This window comes from Carassius auratus, unplaced genomic scaffold (assembly GCF_003368295.1).
Source record: "Carassius auratus strain Wakin unplaced genomic scaffold, ASM336829v1 scaf_tig00022436, whole genome shotgun sequence".
NCBI classification, from domain to species: Eukaryota; Metazoa; Chordata; class Actinopteri; order Cypriniformes; family Cyprinidae; genus Carassius; species Carassius auratus.
The window spans coordinates 34,928-53,654 of NW_020525184.1; the positions used below are offsets into that span (position 1 = coordinate 34,928).

Sequence of the window (18,727 nt, forward strand, 5' to 3'; positions counted from 1 at the left end):
ATTTTGTTACTTTTTCCTAATTTTGGGACATGAACATGCATACACAGTTTCTATACACTGATCTGTACAGACACAACAACAGATTCCTTTGTTGAATGTCAGAGCTCCTCAACTCTAGTCCTGAAGTACATCCTAGTGTCAATGTCTCGATGAGTTTAGCAACTTTTTTAATTTCAAAGTTTGTAAAAACAAAACTGATTAACCTTTTAACTGTAAGTCCCACTTTTTGAGCATAGACATAAAAGTGACTTTTCCAATTAAAATTGTTATAAAACCACACACTTAAGATCATCTGAACAAGTTTTGAGATTCCTTTTTATTGTTTGAGAGTTCTAAACAATCTATTTCAGACTTTTCTAAATATTTATGAAGTAGACATCCTATTCAGAAATAGTTTGGGTAGTAACTTTGATATTTGATATTAATTCAACCTCTAAAACACATAAAAACATTTGGCACCAAATCACAAATGGAGAATCTGTTGTCATTTATCTATTGCTCTTTCATTTCTATGAAAACTAGAGTCCAGTCCTTTCAGATGATATATAGTTTGTCAAGATTACTTTAGGTTTAGACCCAGATATTATTGTTAAAATATGTGTAATCGCAAACATCTCACGGGAGTGGCAGTCAAAAGTAGTGGATAAAAAGGTTTATATAAATCATAAATTCAGATATTAATTCTTTGTTATGTATGAAAAGTATTGATATTAAAAGTTTATTGTTTGTAGTTGATTGTATATATATTTTTTATTTTCATGTCGTAATTTTTGTGGAACTACATTGAATCCAATACGGGTCAATTTTGACCCGGACAATAGAGGAAGTCACCTGTTTTCGGACAGTACACGAGGGCCAGAGCAGAGTATATTGCTAAATAATATATATCCTTCTCTAAAGTATATTTTAATTGAGTTAGAAAACCGATATTAAACTTTTACATTAATTCAAGAAAATTCATGTGTTTCTAGGTCACAATCATCAAGTTTGTTATTGTAAATTACTTTCAGTATTTTGACAGACATATTCAGACTTTCTCATTTTTGGAGATCAGTTCATGCCTTCATCCATCGGCCTTATGCTATCAAATGTTCTTGTACATTTTTTTCAAATGTTGAATATTATATGTAGTCTGTTGTTGTCATTTTTAACCTGTACGAACAAATGGTAATAAATATATATTTGGGGGGTTGGGCACAAAAAATAAAATGTAACATTTAATATTATAACGAGTCAAGTGCAGAGAGTTCCAGTAGTGGATCACATGATGTATTAAGTTATACTTTTGACGTTTCATGCTGGTTGCACACACAAAATGTATTGAGTGAAAAATAAACTTACTTTAATTTTAAATGTTACTTCTCAATGTAGCTTAAATTTCCTATTACTGCTTTCATGACCTATCTATAATGCAAATCTTGTTTGCATTATTGAATAATTATCATACTTTTTTGTTGTGTAATTAACGAGTTTGTATTTTCATTTCTGTAATATTTCAGATTTTTTTTTAAGTATAACAAGCTTTATAAAATATTAATGCAGAAAAGAGGTAATGTAGTATTTTATTTAAAAAAATGTCACATCAAAAAAAAAAAAAAAAACATACCAGGACACAAAAGATGCATTGTACAGAGAAAATACAAGCTTTCTATATTCAGTGCAGTGTGTCTGATTGTAGATGTGAAGATCTGCTGGATTCAGTGCAGCAGGATGAAGGAGAGCAGAGAACAGCAGAGGAACAGGAAGCTCTGAGAGACGCTCTGAGCACCGTTACACAGATTCCCCTCACAGCATGAGACTCCCTGAAAATCTGTATCCCAGGATTCAGCATCACAGACAGATTTAGAGGCACAGCCTTTTACAACCATTGTCTGGCCACCTAAAGTACCTGATGGAAAGAAAGAAAAGTGTTTTTTACAAGATATTAAATCGGTATTTGTTATCTTTATCAAATGCTAAAACATAAGAGAGATAAAATAACTTGTTTCTTTTCCAGATTCTCACCTTTTGCTTTAATGCAGCGGTCTTCACTCCCTGAACACTTCAATATGTTTGAGCAGCTCTTCTCATCACAGTAGTAACACGTTTTTCCATTGAGGACATTGGAAGGATCTACGGGATAAAACAAATATATATATATATATATATATATATATATATATATATATATATATATATATATATATATATATATATATATATATATATATATATATATATTTTTTTTTTTTTTTTTTTTTTTTTGACAAAATATAACATTAATGAATTAACACTCTGTAAGCTGCTCCACTCAATCTATTCATAACTGACAAGGTGCACTCTGCATTGTATTTCCTGAATGGAATGTCATTGAATGTCCTTTGTAAGAAAAATTGAATTGGATCTTATAGATAGTTATTTGCATTTGGTCAGTAGAGTACGATACCTGGAGCGTCTTGGACGTTACACTGGTCTGTGTTACAGCACGCAAATGATGATTTTAATAAACCAATGTTCATGGATCCATTTGGACAGTCAGCAATACAGTCTTTAGCTTTCACTTTAGCACTGATGCCACCTAAAACATGAGTGATTCAGGAAAGACCAGTTTAACACATTATTTTGACAGAAAATATATTTATAAATGTCAGAATGTAGAATTTCTTGTTTCAAATATTGATGAGATTCTAATACAAATTATAATGTTATAATCCGAGAGAAACAAATTCAATAGCAGAGATCTAAATAGAATAATCTGTGATTGCAAACATAAATTCTGTGAGGAATTCAGCAGTTCCTTGAGAAGTTACGTTGAGGACTTACCAGCTTGTACCACAGATGTTGCACTAATGCACTTGTAAGATCCACTGGGACATGTTTTTACCGTCTGACCTGAACAAGACCCCGTCAGACCCATACACTCATAACAGCTGAAAGTGTGTCCTTTAAAACAAAGAGAGATATCAATAATCTGTATTTGTACCCGATATCAGTACAAACACTATTTGTCTTTGTACCTGCAGTGAAAAGAAGGAACAGAAGAAAAGCTGAGACTTGCAGATCCATCTTCGTTCAGGATGTGAATGAAATAACGTCCGTTTCAGCACTCATTTTATAGCTTTTCAAATAGGAGGGTCTTCATGAGAAATGAAAGCTTAATAGAACATTTCTAGAAAATGAAACTTCAGCTTGCATCACTTACTTGCCCGTTAATTATTAAGGGAGGAGTAAGGAATTACATGGAATGTACAGGTCTGCTTAAACTAACCATCTTAAAAGGGATAGTTCACTGCAAAATGAACATTCTGTCATTAGCTGCTTGTGTTTTTTTCCAAACTTGTTTGACTTATCCTCTGCGGAACCCAAAAGAAGATGGGTTCAGTGTTGTTTGGACCCCAACATTCTAGTAATGCCATGTGCCTCATAGAAATGCAAATGCATTTATAATGCATTTGTAAGAATAGTAATTCACTTACTATATCTGAATTTTTTTTAAAAAGAAATTGCTTCATCAGCTTTCAGGAGACGTTACATGCATGTGCATGTGTGTGTGCGTGTGTGCGTGCATGCGTTCATGTTTATGTATATGTGCTTTGCAAGGTGCATATAGGATATGATGATTTTTACTTTTTACTTTGAAACAGCACTGAATATAATGTTTTGGTATGATAACAGATATGATAGTTTGGTTATACTTTTGATCCACAATGTTTCCCGAGAGCAACAGCTGCATATGAAATGTTAATATGTATTAAATATGAGATCTGCAATACATTAAAAAGTAGATCAATTTGTTTGTAGGAGTGTTTGGTTAAAGAAATTTGTTTTCAATAAATATATTTATTTTGTTTCTGCATGAAAATGACAAATGTTTTAATTTATCAATTATGGTAGAATTTTTCTCGAGTCAACCAACTTTAAAAAAATAAATACATTTAACAATAATGAAAATATTTATTGATGTTATAGTGTCCAATTTTAAGCAGGAAAAACATAACAAATATTTTTTTCCTCATTTTTATCATACTGCATACCGTAGAGGGTAAAAGTATCTTTTTATATTCTGCAGAAGAAAATTAGTTTATCGAATGATTTCAGTATTAACTTGATGAGGATGGAATGTTATATGTGTATATATATATGTATATATATATATATATATATATATATATATATATATATATATATATATATATATATACAGCATACAATATTGTTAAAATGAACTATCCCCTAAAGCAGTGTTGGGCAACTTCGGTGAAGGATTACAACAGGCGGAATTCCTTATTAACTGCATCCACACACACTGGGTGGGACATGAAACATCCTGTTCCACGATAACCAAAGGTTTCCTTTTCTCATAAATCCCCCACAAATTTTGAATCAGGTTTCTGTTTCATAAGTTCATATATATTTTATAAGATCTGTATCTCATCTGCCAACCGACACTCTCAGAAAACAATGTGCAACATTTGTACCTTTAGGAGAACAACAGCTTGTCACTGGGGCAGTACCCTTAAAATGAGGGTACCTTATTTACCACTGTAAGATTCACAGTAGTACTTAAGGGGACATTTTACTACTCTAAAGTACTAACAGTCACCATATACTTAGAGGTAAGGTACAAAGGTTTCAACATTAAAATAAATATTAAATCTTAGATTGTTAATGTTTTTTTAACCCTTTAACAATCATACTAAGAAATACATTTGCAACTTTTAGTGTTTTTTTTTTTTTTCATATGAACATTCACTAAGCAGATACATGAGTCAACCAGCTGGATTACTTGCCCATTTAAAGTAAATTGGCATGAACTAAAAAGTATGATGCATCAATGAATTTTTTTTCTTATTGTATAAATTAAATTACAGATAGGCAAGGCAAGTTTATTTATATAGCACATTTCGTACACAATGGTAATTCAAAATGCTTAACCTAAAAGAAAGTTAAATAATCATGAAGAAAAATAATACAAAAATAAAAACAAGCAATTTTAAAACTTTGGAAATTATTTTAAAATGGACTTATTTCAAATGAATTTAAAACAGTTAAAAACAGAAAATGATTTTACTTAAAATACAGTGAATACGTAAATATACAGTATATGCACTGTACAAATATACAGAGCAATCGGTTCGGACATTGCACAGTGCTCATTCAATAAATGCACAGCTAAACAGGTGAGTTTTGAGTCTAGATTTAAATTTGACTAGTGTTTTAGCATATCTGATCTTGTCACGGTTTGCGCTGCCGGAAGGAACACGGAGCCGAGGATAAACGAAATAAGGTTTTATTTTCCAACATAGGAGTTATCCCAACATGGATCACAGAGGAAGACACACGTAAGTAGCATGTGAGGGAGTTGGTTAGTAGCAAGCAGACCCGACGAAACTGAACTGAAAGGAAAAGGTTTAAGTACAAAGGATAATAAGGAAACACAGGTGGATGGAATCACTAAATTAACAGGGACATTAACACACGAGGAAGAGAATAGACACACCTGGGAACTAATCAAACCAAATACGGAAGACAGAAACTGGGTCACAGGGGCAAAAACACTAAATGAGTCCAGGCGTGTGACAGATCTCTTTTGGAAGCTGATTTCAGCTGCGGGCGGCATAGTGATTAAAGGTGAACTCCCTTGTTTTGTGTGAACCCTTGGTATTTCTAACTGACTCGATCCTAATGATCTGAGTGCTCTGTTAAAGTAAAGGCATGAACAAGTTTCTCCAAGTCTTGACTGGAAACAAAACATCTAATTCTTGCAATGTTTTTTAAATGATAGTATGCTGATTTAGTTACTGCTTTGACATGACTACTGAAACTAAGGTCTGTCTCCAGAATCACACCAAGATTCCTGACTTGATTTTTAGTTGTTTGACTCCTAGAGTCAAGTTATGCATTCACCTTGAACACTTCATCTTTGTTACTAAATGCTATGACTTTTTTTCTTGTTTAACTGAAGAAAGTTCTGGCACATCCAACTATTAATTTCATCAATGCATTGGCAGAGGGAGTCAATGAAGCTGTCGTCATTTGGAGATAAGGCTATTTAAATCTGGGTATCATCAGCATAACTGTGATAGGCAATTTTGTTTTTTCTTATTATTTGACTTAGTGGAAGCATATACAGGTTAAACAAGAGTGGTGCAAGAATTGTGCCTTGGGGGTCTCCACATGTCATGGACATCCACATATGCTCTCTTAGACTCACAATAATAACCTCTACCTTCTAAGTATGACCTGAACCATTTGAGTACCATCCTAGAAAGCCCGACCCAGTTTTCCAGTCTCTCTAGTAGTATGTTATGATCAGCAGTGTCAAACACAGCACTGAGATCTAGAAATACCAGCACCGATATCCATTTGAGTTTAAGTATTTGTTCAGCTGATTAAAAACTACTTAAGAACTACTTTTTTTATAATTGTGCCTATAAAAAGGAAGATTGTAGAATATGATAAAAATACCCATGATTACACACACACACACACACACACACACACACACACACACTCACACATATATATATATATATATATATATATATATATATATATATATATATATATACATTTATTTAATATATTTTGAGTAAACACTGTTCATTTAAACTTTTATGTTTATGTATTATTATTATTTTTAAAACTTTTAAAAAACTTTGTAATTTAATCCTGAAAAAAATATCACAAGGTCCCAAAAATGTTTAGCAACACAACTGTTTACAACACTGATTATAAATCAGCATATTAGATTGATTTCTGAACAATCATGTGACACTGACACAGGAGTACTGCTGGAAATTCAGCTTTGCTTCACATTAATAAATTATATTTCAAAGTATATTACAATAAAAAATTTTATCAAATAGATACAGCTTTGATTAGCAAATTCAAACATATTTGATTTTTCAAACATATTTGAAAAACATAAAAAATAGTATTAATAGAGGAAGAGCACATAAATACAACATAGTTCTGATATAAAATAATATTGGGCTGTTTGATGTCAACAGGTACAAAGGTCTAGGTCTACAAAAGATCATCTGCTGCCACCTGCTGTTTTAAACTTTATTAAAGCAACCGTTACAACATTAAACCAAAGTTTTTTTTTTTTTTTTTGCCATTTGTACGGAGCCCTTCTGGAACCACTTTGTCAAAAAAAAAAAAAAAAAAACTAACTCGTGGCCTCAAGATAAGTTAACTCGTGGCCTCAAGATACTAACTCGTGGCCTCAAGATACTAACTCGTGGCCTCAAGATACTAACTCGTGGCCTCAAGATACTAACTCGTGGCCTCAAGATACTAACTCGTGGCCTCAAGATAAGCTAACTCGTGGCCTCAAGATAAGCTAACTCGTGGCCTCAAGATAAGCTAACTCGTGGCCTCAAGATAAGCTAACTCGTGGCCTCAAGATAAGTTAAGTCGTGGCCTCAAGATAAGCTAACTCGTGGCCTCAAGATAAGCTAACTCGTGGCCTCAAGATAAGCTAAGTCGTGGCCTCAAGATAAGCTAACTCGTGGCCTCAAGATAAGCTAAGTCGTGGCCTCAAGATAAGCTAAGTCGTGGCCTCAAGATAAGCTAAGTCGTGGCCTCAAGATAAGCTAAGTCGTGGCCTCAAGATAAGCTAAGTCGTGGCCTCAAGATAAGCTAACTCGTGGCCTCAAGATAAGCTAAGTCGTGGCCTCAAGATAAGCTAAGCCGTGGCCTCAAGATAAGCTAAGTCGTGGCCTCAAGATAAGCTAACTCGTGGCCTCAAGATAAGCTAAGTCGTGGCCTCAAGATAAGCTAAGTCGTGGCCTCAAGATAAGCTAAGTCGTGGCCTCAAGATAAGCTAACTCGTGGCCTCAAGATAAGCTAAGTCGTGGCCTCAAGATAAGCTAACTCGTGGCCTCAAGATAAGCTAAGTCGTGGCCTCAAGATAGTGAAGTGTCTGACACATGGACCCTTTGTTATTAAACTGGACCCTGTACTGTAGTGCAATGTAATACTTCACATTCTGTGCAATATTATCTGTTCTAATATTCAGTGTAATAGAATTTGCTGCAGTTCTGTTTCTATTTATTTACTAGTACTGTTCATCACAATCAATTCAATTCTGTTAATACAGTAATATAAATCTTGTAGGCTGCATTTCCATAGTCCTTTATAATTCTTCTTCATATTTTATAGCATATTTTTATACTTTTTACATGTATATAGGCTACTAGTTTATTTACCAACTTCTATTATTATTTATATTCCTTTAAATGTCTTGATGTGCACATCAACTGTGACACAAGAATTGTCCCCCGGGTTATCAACATCAATAAAGATCAAAGTATTTCTGATTCTGATTTTAAGATAGCCTGTAGTAGTGTGCAGACTGGTTCATTAATTATTGAAGTGTTTCACATTTTGGAAAAACATGTCTGTGTAGCCTACGATAAAACGTCAGCAGGGGGCGTTCTAGGCTTAGATCACGGTACCTCCATCTGGCTGTATGTATTTATGTGTATTTCCCAGTTGACGGCAAGGAGTTGCGGGATGAAAATGCATTAGATGATCATATGAATAATTAGCATAACAAGTTAAGCAGGCTAATTCAACATTAATGGCTATCAAGTCCGATAAAATTTGTAACATTAGTAACAGAGACTAAGATAGCAGTGACTTCATAGCCATTAACGTTGAATTAGCCTGCTTAACTTCTTATTCTAATCGTTAATTCTTCCAGCTGAACACCTATAACAGATCGCTAACCCATGTGACCAACTGGGCGGCAACGTCATCCGAATGCAAAGAATTATGGGTATGTTTGGCCAGTTAACATCAGCTGTGTCCAAATTCAGGGTCTGCATCCTCCTTAGGATCCTTCCTACCCGGTTGAAGGAGGATGGGTCCTCCGACGACCGCAAAAACCGGAAGTCGGTGTTTGTGAATTTGGACAGCCTACCCTTCTTTCAGTTCCCTCCCTTAACCGTTGCTCATATCCTGTCGCCTAGCAACCGTGACAGCCGCCAAGCAAGACGCCGGTGAAGAGCTCATCGTTCTCTCCCCGGAGCTTTATAAACACTTCTGTCTGCTCTTTCGTCCTTAGAAGCGTTAAAACAGCTTCAATCACTAACAAATAAGCTGTGTGTAAGGGGATATTCACACAGGCAGTAAGGAAGAAGCTAGTTTACAAAAGTAAACGTTTTTTTTTTTTTTTTTTTTTACATATACACGTACACATGTAAAAAAATGCTTAACGCTAAAACAAAATGCCTAACTAGAAAACCACTGAAAATATATATTTTTGAAAAGCCAGTTTTTAAAAAACATCGAAAATAATACTCCTCCCCCACTCCGCTACCGCTCGCTTCGTCCTGCCGAAAAGAATTATGGGATAGGTAGGACACGAAAGGATCCACCACACCCATCCTTCGAATTCGGGGAAAAGGAGGACGCATTTGTGGGCCGCATTTGTATGGGGTGTGGTTTATGCATTTGATTTGCAAACTAAGCAATCATCGTGTCGATCGTCGCGTACCTTGCCGTGACCAAAGACGTGTCCCAGATAGCAAACAGTCATTGAAACTATGTTGAATCAACATCCCGTTGTCAACATTAAGTCATTGAATCAACATCGAACTCTGATGTTGATCCAACATCATTTTGCACCCTGATTTAATATTGAAACAATGTTGAAATTCTGTCCATAGATCAACGGAATTTCAATGGTATTTCAATTATCAGGAATATTGAAACAATGTTGAAATTTCAACTGAACTAAGGATCAACGTGATTTCAATGGAATTTCAATCATTTTTAAATGTTAATTTTAAATGTAATGCCATAAATTAAATAGCCTGCTTTATCTACAGCCAGGATGTTAAAAATTAATAGAACATTTAAAATCTTGTATAAAACACAGAACACACCACACTATTTAAAATCAAATTCCTGTTTATTAGCCTCTACTCTTTATTTACACTTCATTGTCATCTGATGCCTGCATAAGTTGTCGTCCAGTCCCTCCTGCCCGGTCTGGCGCATAGCGCAGCCACTTTTGGGTGAAAATTGGGTGATGGTAGCTGTCCCCATCTGCTGAGTAAGAGCATCTAAAACAGAAGATGAAATCACAATGCAAAACAAATTTAGCATTTAAGTTAAACAGAACATATATTTGAACAAATTCAGTAGCCTAGGCCTATGATTTTTCAATGATCGGATAAGGCAATAAGTTCTCGTGTTGTAGGCTAGATCATATTTCCCCTATATTCAAAGCACTTTTCAAAACTGGTTGTTCATGGGTGTATTCGAATTAAAAGGAGGCAAAAAGGATTAGCTTGCAGTGACCTCTTTCATAAGGAAAATGTATGAGGCCAATTGACTCAAAAATGTTTTTTTATTATTTTATTGGTTCAGAAGTAGTTGTTAACACCACAAATTTAATATAAATAACTGGATACTAATTAAATAGTTAATGTAGATTAGAGTTACCATAGACAAAAGATGTTTTGACAAAATACTCATAGACAAAAACCGTTGCATTCAGTTTTTGATGAGGTTTTGGGCTGGAAAACCAATTGCAAGTGGTGCAAGTTGTTTGCAGAAATAAAATAAAATGAAATCAAAAATATTGTTTTGCTTACTTGGTGTGCAATAGTGATCTGTAAAAGAACAGAAAAGACAAAAATCTCTGTTAAAAACAGCAATTAAAATTCACAATCATACAGTGTGACTGTACTTTATACATATGTACTCAGGTAACCAATCTGTTATTAAAAATATAAAAACAAAGAATATAAACAACATAATATACAAATTAAATATACAGTGGTTGATTCTTTTCAGCTACAGTTGATGTTATAGTAGCATTCAAGAAATAAATGTAAAATATAAAAAACGAAATACACTTTAATGTAGGCCTATAAAATATACAATTCTCATTAAAGCTAATGAATTACGCCCCATTAACTGGACTCCCCCGGCCTCTCAGATCACCATACATGTTAAAGGGATTTTAATGCTGAAATATGCTATTTTTTATGCTGCACTTTCTTCCTATAGTGAATATCAAGCTACAATATATCTGTTTGTCAGCTCAAATGTTTCAGTGGTAGAACTTTTGCCAAGCGTGTCAGAGGTCCGGGTTTGGGTATTAAAATGAAGTACAATAGTTGTGCAAGTACAATGCTGTATCACTTGTGACGCAAACATCCAAAAGCAAATGAAAGCCGATGAGTACAACTGATGAGTAGTTTACACTTTATAGATTAGGGGGTGCAGAAAGCTTTGTAAATTATTTATAATGTTTATTGAGATAATAGTACAATGTTGACATTTCAATGATTTATAAGTGATTAATAATATATTAACTAGTAACTATTAACCATTAAGGATTTTGTTTGATTCAGTTGTTTACTGAAGGCCCTGACTGAAACCCCAGGGTACTCAGGGTACTCACTGTCTGACAGGAGGTTCACTCAGACTCTGCTCATCATCACTGAAGAGTCCAGGAACAAAACAAGCCATCTGACACAGAGACAACAATATTTACTCTGCAGTTCCAGGTTCATTAGAAGGAAACAAGATAAAGCAGAGGTAAAATGCAGATAAAAGACAGAATAATATATATAACAACAATAATAACATATGTAATATACAAATTCTACTACTAATAATATAATCTTAAAATAACAGAATCTATATTTTTAATTTTAGGTTGAGTGTGACTTACGTTTTGATGTCAGGGACTCCTTAAAATTGGTGAAATATATTCTGAAAAAGGCATATTAATGTATTTCATGAGCTTCTTTCATGAGTATTTCATGAGCTTCTTTTCATGAGTTCACCTGTATTTCTAAGTCAGTATCTCCCTTCAGCCACATTTCTGAAGGGAGATACTGACTTAGAAATACAGATTTACTGAAGAAGCTCATGAAATACATTAATATGCCTTTTTCAGAATATATTTCACCAATTTTCTTTTCAAAAATCTTGGAGTTTCACTTTGTTCTGTATAGTTTATTTCTGTCCTCCTGAAATCACAGAACAATTTGTATTAATATCTGTTTATCATGAAATATAAACACTCATGTGAACTTGTTTTCAGCCGATTAACGTTACACTCTCAGTGTAAGTGACGTCATCGATTCAGTAAATCAGCCTTTTCCCAAAAAAATACACTGACAAATCAACAGCAAAACATTCAGAGCCATCAAAATATCTCATACACACACGAAGATTTGATGAAAAGCCCAGAGTTTCATCAACAAGAGCTCAAAATTAGCCTAAGGTTACCTGAAAACTGCTAAGACGCTAAAGGACTTTTCGAAGACATTAAACCATTTCTATAAAATAAATTTAATTGAAACATGTCAATAACAAGTAAGAAACTTGTCAGAAACATTTGTATATCATATTTGTGTGATTTTAGCGACTAAACTTACCTAAAACAGCGTAAACCGCAGCAAGAGACGGAGATTACTGCTTGCCAGTAACGGTTTTTTTGTTGACGCCCCGCCGTTTCCATGGCAACTCTGCTCCCCGCTCGCGCAGAACTCACCGCACACACAGCATTCACACAAACAAACATCTCGAGTTAAAACATTACATTTATAATGTACAGCCTCATTCAATAATCACTCACTATAGAGACGGATTCTTTCTGGCAGTCTGTAAAAGAGTGAAAAACACGACGAAAAAGCAGTCAGGACTTCTCTTTAATAAACCGCTTTTACATTTTCCCTCCGAGAAACTGCTGGAAACTCAAGGCTTTAACATTAATTTACCGTGACCGTTGTCTAAACAAGTTAACGGTAACATTATTTGAAAATGAGCCAGTCTCTTCAGCTGCCCACAGACTGTATAAAAACACACCGCGTGCCTGTGCTGTCTGGGTTCATATCGAATATTAAGCAAGCTTACCTGTACACTTGTGCCAAGGGTCCAGAAATGAGCTGTGTCCGGTGCAGTACGTTGGGTATACCACCCGTTGATCTCCCGGTCAACCAAAAATCGATGGATTTTCAATCATATTTCCCGGTCAACTATATTTCGATGCATTTTCAATCATATTTCCTGGTCAACTATATTTCGATGCATTTTCTATCATATTTCCCGGTCAACTATATTTCGATGACTTTTCAACAACAGCATCATTTCTCTGTCCACTATAAATCAATTACTTTTCAACACATTCAGGGATCACCCGGTAACCAAATATCAATGCTTAATCAATCATAAAGATAACTATGGATCAATGTTGTTCCAATATTGTTGCCATCAACATTAATAACATCAGGTTTTAATCGATATGATAATGTTGATTCAACATTTATTTTGCATTGAAATTTCAATATCAACCATAATGATGATTCAGATGGAAAAACAATGTTTATTCAATGTTGGCTTGCTGTCTGGGGTGATAAGAAGCGCGACACTTTCGTCGCCCCCCTTCTCGCGTGAGAAGCTACGTGACGTCAAGCGCCTTGTCCTTTTTAATATCTTTTTTTTTCCATTTGTGTGTGTGATTTTGTCAAATGCCTTAAGTGCTGTAGTTAAGTGTTTTTTTTTTCCTTTTTTTTTGTTGGGAGCAAAAAGAAAGAAAAACCTGCATGTTATAACAATTAGCTCCTCCAAATCCCCACATATTTCATAATCTTCAGGATGCTGACGAAAATATGATGAGTAAAATTAAAATTAAACTGCAGTATATCTAATCAATGAACTTACAATGTTATTTAGAAGTGCACATGTAAAACAACAACCAGGAACAACCAATTCACAGCTTTCTTGTAAGCATCATATATAACTAATGGCACCAAGATAAGGACAGTATAAACCAAAAAGACAACATTTGTATAGGTTCAAGTGTTTTGTCCACCAGAAAACATAAATTGAAAAATGTCTTAATGCACTAATAGTTAAATCCAAAGGCCAAATTCGAAATTAACAATGGACCATGGGCCATGAGTAAACACTTCAATCATGTAATGTTTTAATAATTTAGTAGTTTAGAAATTATAATATTCATATATACACACATTACAATTTTTTTTATGATTTCTCCAAAGTATCAGTCATAAAACACAAACACATCAAATAGTTAACTCTATTGTCACAGTATGAACTCAAATAACACACAATTATCCATAAGCAAGCATTCAGTAGCACAGGTGACTGCTTTAAAAATGCATCCTAGCACTGGAGAGAGAGCTGAAAGAATCACACAGTGTAGTACAGTATAGTTACAGTACTTTATTACAATTACAGTGTTTTGAATTTATCTCACTAGTGTGCACTGGGCATGTGCTTGTCTGCACTGTAAATTATAATGAGTAAACCTTAAAAAAAAACAAGTAAAGTGAAATAAGAATAGTAATTTGTACTAACAAAGGTTTATTTATAAGTGTTGTAAACGTGTAACTCAGAATTACTATTTCCAACAACTAAATTAAGTACATTATACTATGTACGTATTTCAAACAACTCATTTAAATTTAGCTAAATCAAGTAACATTTCCTGCAACTTGGAATTTCTAAGTTGTATTTACTTGAACAGAAATCTAGTTTTGACCAATTGCCTTTAAAAAAAAAAAGTTACCATTACTCTAGTAACTTAAATACTTCAAAAATCTATTACAAATTCATGACAACAATGTTCTATTCTTCACACACATAATTACCCTAAATCAAATGTAGTGACAGTTCAAAGTTAAAGATGATATATTTTTTTCAATGTAGTTTTAACTCGTATTACAAAAATTTTGAAACAAAGCAAAAACAATCTGCTTTTAGTTATGTTAAACAATGGAGGTAGCAGTACAATGATTTTAAATACGGCAATGAGTTGGCCACACAAGTTGCCAATGTTTTTTTTTTCTGTCCCAAGTCAAGCATCATATTGTAGGTTTTCTTCACAGTATCAGGGTAACCCACATGTAGTGATGCAAGCGTAGCACATGGTGGTCGGGAAGCAAATGTTGGAGGCAGACCCTGGAGACTATTCTTTGCAGTACTACCCTGAACAATGATGGCAGAAGACACTGGGTCAAGATTTGGAGAAGTACTTCATCGTCAGTGATAGTCAGCAAGCCAACAGATACTAGTGCCCAGACTGCATCAGCATCAGACACCTGTATAAAACCAAATAAAAACAATATTAGCATGGAAATGTGGATGATCAGTTTTCAGTGTTTTCTGTCTTGCCTACACTGCCATAACATTGGGTTAGTTCACCCAAACTTGAAATTCATGTCATCATTTACTCACCCATGACTTTAAGTTATTTTCAGAACACAAATAAAGACATTTTCAGCTAAATAAATTTCTGTCCTTTAACTGAATGTCTATTTACCCAAAATATTAGACACTTGATAATATAGCAATTACGTCTCTTTCAAATATTTGAGCCTCTTTTCCACTGTCAGGCCAAACCATTCTTAATTCTCAATGCTTAACCATTCCATTCTGTGCTAATACGGATATGGTTTAATTTTTCACTGTTAGGGTGTTAACAGAGCTCTTTTGAATGCAACATAAATGTGTCAGTCATTGCCTTAGTAATGCAATAGTTAAGATATCGAACCTGATGTAAAAAGCACCCACGTTACGAAAGATTAAATATTTATTTTTAATTTTAGTATTACCTAGTTTACTTAACTCAAATAGCATGTTGCCCAGCTGCAGAGAAACTGGTGGCTAGGCAAAAACAAATGACCAACCCTGAGCAGTGACTACCATCTAGGCTTTCTACAGCACGTTCAGTGTGTTCAGATAAGAGTTCTGGATCAAGAACAGTTCACCAGTCCATGCCTAACAGAGTTCAAGTCGAAATATAACTGAAACTTCTCCTTACAATTCATTGAACAGTTTGGCCCAAAAAGTAGATTAATCGGCTCCATTCAAATGGATTGATTTGATGGTTTCTTGGGTGTCAGAGATTTGGGTTAAATATCTTCATCCGTGTCAGGAAGATGCACAGTTTTTTTATGGAATAGATTGACAGGAGGGAGATTAAATGGCACGTTTTTCATTTTTGATTGAACTAGGTATGTAATCAACATTAATCTTTATAAAGGTATCTCAGTAATATACCAGCAAATACACAGGCATTTTTTTTCTAAAATGGTGTTACTAACTATGAGAATTTACCAAGCAGGTTAGTTGTAGAAGTATCCGGGGGATCATGAATTAAAACAGGTAGGCCTCAGATGGGTATGTAGTTCTGTCAAATCTTTTCTAAGTGTCAATAAAGAAGTCATTGAAGTCAATAAGCGCTGTTTATTTTAAATATTATTAATAAATATAATAAAACTATTAAACATTTAAGGTAGCATCATACATTTTATGGGTTCTAGGATGTGAAGTGTACTCTTAGATATGTGAAAAGAAACACAGTTACAAATACGGAAATATGGTTACAGGTATTCTGGATCTGCAATAAATTATTTGAAATTGCAAATAAAACATAGCACATGATTGAGTCAAAAACGGCTCTACTGCTGTTGAAATATCTCACCTTTATTATACTGAGACCAGTGATCACAAGAGCGCTGCTCAGAGAAGACAGATGACACAAGCTTTTTTTCCTAAATATGAAAAATAATTCTTCATATTAAATCAAGTTCCACTAATGTTGTGAATTGTAGAACAAGGACACATTCATTTCTTGATATTTGCATTTTTAACAATAGAAATAAATTTTCTATACATCTCTATTTGAGGCATCAGTAATAAAACCAATTCAAAGGCAGCATTTCTTCTGTTACAGTACTCTGTGTTTTTTAACACAGCAAAGAATTAATTACTGCAAAATAACGAGCTCATTCAGTTTAAACCTTTTAGTCTGGTTACGCAATGACTATGATTGTATTAAAATGATGAAAATACATTTGTAAACTGAAAAATGACTTTAACCTAAAAAGTGGCCAAAGCCTCACAAGTGTTATAAAATTATAGAGGAAATTTTGCAAACGATTACTGTTAACAATTAATACTATAAGTGGCACATAAAGATCATATTGACGACTTCTTGCATGTTCTTGAATTGTTTTTCGGAATTTACATGCTTTCATTTTTAACTAGTAAAACATTTTTCAATTTGAGAAATGAAATAAAAAAAAAGTCTTTAAAAGTTTTTACCTTTACCCAAATGTGCCACAAGTTGTGTATTTCTATAGTTTTTGTTCTAATAGCAGAATAGCAAAGATCGTTGCTCCCTGTTGCTAACACTGGTGCTGACAAGGAGAAAATGTTAGTCAGTTCAAATTAGCAGCACACAGAAAGATACATCCACACACTATTTTTTTTTACTTACCTTATTATTATTGTGTAGAAGTAATCAATCATTCTTTGTCCAGAGGTGAAATGTAAACAGTATTTCTACTTTTTAGTTTAAGCAAATTCGACGCAGCTTCAAAACTTTGCTTGCTGCGCATGCTCACGGTCCTTATTTCTTCTTCTGTTGTTTTGTTCCTGTTGCACATTAGCGCACTGCTGCCTCTCACTGGTGAATTAATGTCATCTGTTTTGTTGTAGCTACTTGAATATTTTTAAGAATTACTCATTGCAGCATGTTGTTCTATTCGCCTTAAAATTAGCAAATTGTGTAACTTAATAAAACCTAGTAAGTATAACAACTAAGTAAAGATAACTTATTATATTTAAGGAAGCTAAACAATTGTAGTGTGTGTATTTGTACTGTAGGTTTTGTCATCTGAGGCCAAAGTTTGATATTGATAGATCATGTAAGGGTTTTTGACTGGAGAATTTGATTTTGACATAGAAGTTTGCACAAGTTTGTGGCCTAATGGTTAGAGACTTGGACTACTTACAAGAAAGTATCCGGTTCAAGTCTCGGTGCTGGCAGGAGTTGTAGGTGGGAGTGAGTGAATGAACAGCGCTCTCTTCCACCCTCAGTACCCTGAACTCAGTACCCTGGCACTGAAACCCCAGTTGCTCCCCAGCGCTGGATCTGTAGCTGCCCACTGCTCCGGGTGTGTGTTCACTTCTCACTGCTGTGTGTGTGCACTTGGATGGGTTAAATGCAGAGCACCAGTTCCTTATTACAAGAGCATTTTCTTGTAGGCTACTCTACATGTTCAAATTAATAGCCTATATATTGATAATTAATTAATACGTTTATATATGCCTATTTGAAATTTTTTTAAACTGTTTTGACACATTTTCATTTTCAAGTATTATGTCTATTAAAATAAGTCGGTACTATATAGTAGCCTACTTTTGTGTTGATGTCTACTGAAGCCTTATGATCACAGGGAGTCTGTCATAGCGAGTCAGTTCCGGACATATATGCAAAAAACTACGTACCAACAATAAACGTCTTTTTTAAAGCTTTTTATGCTTAATTTAGTGAGATAATTTGGTAACTGCATATGAATCAATTATATTTTCCTCTTCAATATTTGCAGCACGAAATAAACATTACTATTTGAATGAATGTTGAAAAAAAACTGGGCTGAGTTTCCCAAAAGCTTCGTAAGCCTAAGAAGTTCATAAAAACGATCATACTACTGATCTTAATATCACGGTCTGTTTCCCAAAAGCATCGTAAGCCTAAGAAGTTCATAAAAAACGATCATACTACTGATCTTAATATCACGGTCTGTTTCCCAAAAGCATCGTAACTTAAGTAGCACTTGAAAATCATCGATCTACGGGTGCTCTGGAGTAATAGTTAAGCCCTAAGTGTATTTAAGAAAACAGATTTATGCGGTTACCTGCAGGACAATCAGCAGATTACACCTTTAACTTGATTCAA

General features: G+C 34.2%; 1 protein-coding gene and 1 long non-coding RNA gene across 2 annotated transcripts; both read right to left on the minus strand.

The window, feature by feature from the left end:
• Nucleotides 1-1,560: 1,560 nt before the first annotated feature.
• LOC113077372 (prostate stem cell antigen-like) lies at nucleotides 1,561-3,083 on the minus strand. The gene is made up of 5 exons (XM_026249778.1): nucleotides 2,997-3,083; nucleotides 2,803-2,922; nucleotides 2,426-2,557; nucleotides 2,005-2,112; nucleotides 1,561-1,888 (listed from the first exon to the last, which is right to left on the minus strand). The coding sequence occupies exons 1-5, from the start codon at nucleotides 3,043-3,045 to the stop codon at nucleotides 1,698-1,700; spliced, it is 600 nt and encodes a 199-aa protein (XP_026105563.1). The 5' UTR covers nucleotides 3,046-3,083; the 3' UTR covers nucleotides 1,561-1,697.
• A 6,800-nt stretch (nucleotides 3,084-9,883) lies between these two features.
• LOC113077374 (uncharacterized) lies at nucleotides 9,884-11,855 on the minus strand. Its single transcript, XR_003281317.1, has 4 exons — nucleotides 11,681-11,855; nucleotides 11,408-11,475; nucleotides 10,593-10,610; nucleotides 9,884-10,058 (listed from the first exon to the last, which is right to left on the minus strand). It is a non-coding gene; the product is annotated as an uncharacterized LOC113077374 (long non-coding RNA).
• Nucleotides 11,856-18,727: the final 6,872 nt, after the last annotated feature.

Coding starts and splice junctions, on each gene's coding strand:
- LOC113077372 (XM_026249778.1), bottom strand. CDS start 3,045: ATGGATCTGCAAGTCTCAGCTTTTCTTCTGTTCCTTCTTTTCACTGCA. Junction 2,923..2,996: donor GTTCCTTCTTTTCACTGCAG/GTACAAAGACAA, acceptor TTTGTTTTAAAG/GACACACTTTCAGCTGTTAT. Junction 1,889..2,004: donor CCGCTGCATTAAAGCAAAAG/GTGAGAATCTGG, acceptor TCTTTCCATCAG/GTACTTTAGGTGGCCAGACA.